General features: G+C 39.2%; 1 protein-coding gene across 1 annotated transcript in view; it reads right to left on the bottom strand.

The window, feature by feature from the left end:
- Positions 1-3970: 3970 nt before the first annotated feature.
- The window catches only part of LOC143856015 (protein FAR1-RELATED SEQUENCE 5-like), a 2493-nt gene continuing 624 nt past the window's right edge, over positions 3971-5839 (bottom strand). The window contains exons 1-3 of the mRNA XM_077366057.1: positions 5091-5839; positions 4131-4998; positions 3971-4039 (exon numbers count right to left, since the gene is read on the bottom strand). The exon at positions 5091-5839 is cut by the window's right edge and continues 624 nt beyond it. Coding sequence (XP_077222172.1) covers positions 3971-4039; positions 4131-4998; positions 5091-5839 — 1686 coding nt within the window. The remainder of the gene's footprint in view (positions 4040-4130; positions 4999-5090) is intronic.

The raw sequence follows: 5839 nt of genomic DNA, 5'->3' as shown, positions 1-5839 counted from the left end.
GGATTCCGGGCATCTGAAGAGGAACAACAATTATGGAAACCTCTACCGATTGGAGGGCTTGGATCAGCCTATATCGATTGGAGGGCTAGGATCAACCTATGGAAATGATTTTACGGGCACAATTGATTGATGTTGTGTTCCATCACATGAACGGTTTGGATCAACCTATAACCTGCTATAGATCGAAGGGTTTGGATCAACCTATGAAAATTATTTCTGGGGCACAACCTATGTAGGCAGTGGCCCATTTAATGGACGGTTTGGATCATCCTATGGTACAGGCCATACCGTACATTTTAATAAAGTGAGGAGTGCGATCATCAAAATACGGTGAGTTGTGCCATTATAAAATATGGTAGTGAAGACATTAGCACTATATATATAATTTGAAACCATCGTTGTTACTTGGATGTTCCCACGCGGGTCGGGTTCAACCCGAATTTGGGTTGGGTCGGGTTAAGCTTTTTAGCAAATCGGGTTGGGTTTGATTGGGAAAAATCAACTCGAATTGGAAATCGGGTCGGGTCGGGTTGCCCAACCTGACCCGACCCGAAATCCGAATTTGGGTTCTATCTGAAGAAGTTATGTATATGTGTTTTTCTTTTTCAACATTGAAATAGTCTCCACAGTCCACAATGGACGGTTTGAATAATCCTATTGTGCGGGCCATACCGTACTTTAATAAAGTGAGGAGTGTGATCATCAAAATATAGTAGTGCGGATAACATTTCCCTTTGTTAATTGTTAGTCCCTGTTTGTTTGGATTTTGATAACCGATTGTGAGTTAAAAACTGATTATTGGTGACTCACTATTGGTTCTCAAAATCCAAAACAACCCGGCTTGAGTTTAGGTGGTCAACAATTGGTACCAAATCAAATCGGGTCAACCTGACCCAACTCGACCCAACCCAATCCGAATTGGAAATCGGGTTGGGTCGGTTGAGGAAATTGCAAATCGGGTTGGGTCAGGTTGAACCATGTTGGGATGGAAATCGGGAACTACTTTTCCTTATTCACTATGTGCGGATCAAATTACGAAAAGTTTGATATTACGAATGCAGGACACCTATAAAAATATTGATGAATTCTGGGCACCTTAAGAGGAACAACAATTATGGAAACCTCTATAGATTGGAGGGCTAGGATCAGCCTATGAAAATTATTTTCCGGGCACAACTTATTTATGTTGTGTTCCATCATATGGACGGTTTAGATCAACTTATGATGTGGTATGTACAATTCTTTGTCGGCCCGTGCTCGCACAGGGTTTTTTGCTAGTGTATATATATATATATATATATATATATATATGTATGTATATGAGGAAAATGATTATGAGCTTGAAGCTCATATAGCTTATATGAGCTTGAGGCCCAAACACATGTGGGCTCACATTGTTAGGGCACAACTTATTTATGTTGTGTCATGGACGGTTTAGATCAACTTATGATGTGGTATGTACAATTCTTTGTCGACCCGTGCATCGCACAGGGTTTTTTGCTAGTATATATATATATATATATATATATATATATATATGAGTTAAGTGTTTCTAGTCGGTAGTGTAGATAAGCATATCTACTCCACCGTGTTTAACAGCCGTCGGATTATAAGTGTATCTATCCAAACCGTTGAAGATATAATAATAGAAGGTGGGTTTTAAACAACAGAAACACGATGCAGCCATCCTCTTCTCCGAAGTTGGGTTTTGGGTTTCCGACCGACGCATCCCTCTTCTCCCTCGCTGAGTTTTGGGTTTCCGACCGACGACCGACGCACCGACGCACGCCTCCCTCTCTCCCTCGAGGTAAGCTTCGAATCACCACTTTTTTTTTCTTTTTAACCCATTTCTGTTGGGTTTTTTTTGCTTTCAAACCCATTTCTGTTGGGTTTAATGTTTTGAAACCCACATAAAACCCACCCAATACAAACCCTCGGTTTTTTGAAACCCATTTCCAAAAAAACCGAGGGTTTCTATTGCCTTTGAAATGGGATTCATTTGGGTTTTTTGGGTTGAAACCCATTTCTGTTGGGTTTAAGCTTTGGATCACCAATAGAAACCCATTTCTGTTGCTTTGGCCGGCAGAAACCCACATAAAAACCCAATACAAACTCTCGGTTTTTTGAAACCCATTTCCAAAAAAAACGAGGATTTCTATTGCCTTTGAAATGGGTTTCTATTGGGTTTTTTGTTTGGAAACCCATTTCCAAAAAAACCAATTTTCCAATTTGGGTTTCTGTTGGGTTTTATTTTTTCAAACCCATTTCTGTTGGGTTTCTGTTGGGTTTCTGTTGCCTTTGAAATTGGGTTTTTTATTTTGAAACCCATTTCTGTTGGGTTTCTGTTGTTTTGAAACCCATCTATATCACTCATAGATATATCCACAATGAGCATTGGAACTCAAGGGAAATCACTCATACATATAAGCCCTGAAAATGTTACCATTCATTCGGAAATAAGTGAATGATCTTACAGTAAATCATAAAATGATAGAGACATTTGAAAATGGCCTTCAACATATGAGAGAGTGGTAACCAACAATCTTTGAACAAAATAATGCCTCAGACATTACAGAAGTCATACATGGCTAAATACATGATTGTTTGACAGAACTCAAAATGACCAACAATTACGCAAAGGGTAGCTTCTGTGGCAAACTGGGCAGCCATGGATGCTTGACAGAACTTGATAGGGGGCATGTCATCATCATGAACCCTGCAAATGGTAGCTTCTGCGGTATGAAAACGCTAATTCACCTGAGTTTGTCTCATACATACGATTTGGAGAGAACAACGACTTAATTTTTATCAAATCAATCAAAATCAATCCAATTTGATCATACATATGAGTTTGTCTCATTATTTTCTCCATAGAATGGGCCCCAATGTCTAGCTGACGCCAACATGTGTGGGTTTGCCGGATTCCAGCTGACACAGTTAACAGCACCAGAATGTCCAGGCAATACCTCTAAGAGCTCTCATGTGCCTCTATGCCATATATAAACCTGAAAAATACAAGTTTGCATGACAGAGGAAAAGATCAGAAACAAAAATGAAGAAAAATAACTTTGTTCAAGTCACTACTGTATCCTAGCCATTTTAGAAATGACAGATGCACTCCACTAGAAGGTCATGTACGTGGTTCTATATTTTGGAATATATATCTAGACAAGTTTTTCATTATCAGAAATGACGGGATATAACTACCCGTCCTTAGCCACACCAATATACTGCTAAAATTAGTATACAAACTTGTCTCCAAAATTAACTACAGTGATATTTCAATTTTGCGTGTAGATCCTATCTGACCTCCATAACAAAATACTTTGTTTGGCTAGTTGAAGGCAGTATACTGGGGTTGAATCTTAGGTCACTGGACATCATGTGGTACATTTCCTGAATGACTTTTAACCACTTAGATGAAAAGAAACTTTCTAATTGATGGGTATGACTAAATTGTAGGAAAGTTAAGGGAAAACCCAAAGCCTCGGTTAGAACACAGACACAACGGCCTGAATACAGATCGAATTTCAGTTTTTTTTTTTTTTTGACAAAATTATATCTTCTCAAAGAATGCTAACATTTTCTTGACAGAGAAGACAAACAAAACACAATGATCAAGTCAAGAAAGAAAGAGATGTTATTCATTATAGTAGTTGTTATCAAATCAATCACCTAATTCACATCCGACGTGCAAAATTATCGTTCAATCAAACTGTATGGATTGTCTTAGATTTATGAGAGAAATTGAGAATTACACCCCATCACTATCTCAACAATCCATTCAAAGAAAGGTCAATCTAACGGTAGGAATTGCATCCTGGCACTAAATTCTGATTCTCCATCATCCAATCAAGCGAAGCGTATAATAAACAGACATAATTGATCCCATCTCAGACAAGTTAAGAAGAGAAAATGCATAAAGAGAGAAATGGGCTCCCTGATCAATGTGAAAATACACTAACCTATTTCAATCTTCCATACGCTCCTCTTCGTGTTGTTGGTCCCCTTCTTCGCCTTCAAAATTTGGTGTGGTCATCTATTGGCACACACACAGTAAGAACAAATAAGTGATATATGTTAACTCATGTGATTTATAAATTAATACATAAGTAAGCAGAAGTCCAAACCTTTTTCTTTTTGTTACAGGTTGTTGAATAGTGGCCTTTTCCTCCATATTTTTTACATGTCCGTTTCTTTAATTCGGATTGGGAGACCTCCAACGGAGACTTAAACCGTGATGCAGCTTTCGGCCGACCCTTGGTTTTCACAACTAGGGGGTCGTGAATAGATATATCAAGGGATTCAGTTATAAAATTAGATTGCACTTTGCTGCCACTACTTGACAACGCATTTTGCTTCTCTCTCTTCTCCTGTTCACATTCCTCCAGCCACGCATCTAAAGTCTCATCCATCTTCTTGTAAACAGTTTTTCTGCTCTCAAGTATTTCTACTACTCTCTGACACTTTGATAGTATGTACCATTTCTCAACTGGAGTTACTTCATCATTATCATCTTCCCCTATGGCCACCCTACCATCTACATGAAATCTTGCCCCAATTGTCCACCTATTTAGGATATATCGCTCCGGAATGCAACTTAAACGCTTCAGGGACATTATCCGAATGATATGTTTGCATAAAATCCCTACGGTCTCAAACTTCGCACACGCACATGTGGCCTTTACACCTTCGTCAGATTCTTCATAGACAACTTTGCACCATTTCCAAGGCTCCTCATCACTCAATCCAATACTGTATTCTGTGACATTGCCATTCTCACCCAATAAGTCATACCAACAATTGTTGCTATCCTTAAACTCCGATTGAAAAATGTTAAACATTGTCCTCGTATAACATTTCCCACCTTGTGCTTCCAGTTTGTTCCTTGAAATCAAAACAGCATTTGAAGATTTAGTCCTGAAATCTTCTTCAGATTCTTTTTTACGACGATCAGCAAGCGCCTTAACATATTGTTTCACAAATTTTGGTAGAGTACTGCTCTGGTTAACATATCCTCAAAGAATGAATTTATGCTTTCGCTACGCGAACTAGAAGTCATGCCAGCAGTGAAAGTTTCTCTAAAATACGTTGGCACCCAATGACTTCGTAGCTCCCACATTTTCGCTAGCCAATTGTTTTCAGAAATCCCATATTTATCCATGAAATTTTCCCATTCTTTCTCACAATCGGGTATTTCTCTCTTATAAAACCACCTATTATAATCCTTACAGAAGTCAGATTCAGAATCTCGCATGCCTGCACAATGCTCAATCAGATGCCTATGAATGTGCCACGAGCAAAACCTATGACGGGTTTTCGGAAAAACATTTCTAATAGCATTTCTCATCGCCACATCCATATCTATAATTATACAACCCGGAGCTATCCCAAACATACATTTCAACCATTGTTGAAATAACCATGTAAATGTGTCCTCTTTCTCATCTGCTAGCAACGCGCATCCGAATAGAGTAGACTGCCTGTGGTGGTTAACTCCAGTGAATGGTGCGAATGGCATCAGAAACCTATTCGTCTTGTATGTGACATCGAATACAATTACGTCAGCGAAGGTGAGGTAAGCATTCCTCGCCCTTGAATCTGCCCAAAACATAGATCTCAAGTTCCCAATGTCATCCATCTCCATCGCAAAATAAAAATTTGGATCTTCAGCTTGTTTCTCATGGAACTGTCGAGCTATTAGGAATGCTTCTTGCCCCATATTGTTGCGCCTGCGTACCCTCAAATGGGACACCACTTGATTTGCTGTGACGCCACTGCCACCACCAGATGCCGAAGTACACACCCTAGCAATGTTACAAGGCTTAACCCCATGGTC

This window comes from Tasmannia lanceolata, unplaced genomic scaffold, assembly GCF_043159265.1.
Source record: "Tasmannia lanceolata isolate RefF3 unplaced genomic scaffold, GAP_Taslan_0.1 ptg000023l, whole genome shotgun sequence".
NCBI lineage: Eukaryota > Viridiplantae > Streptophyta > Magnoliopsida > Canellales > Winteraceae > Tasmannia > Tasmannia lanceolata.
This window is presented reverse-complemented; position numbering and strand designations above follow the sequence as displayed.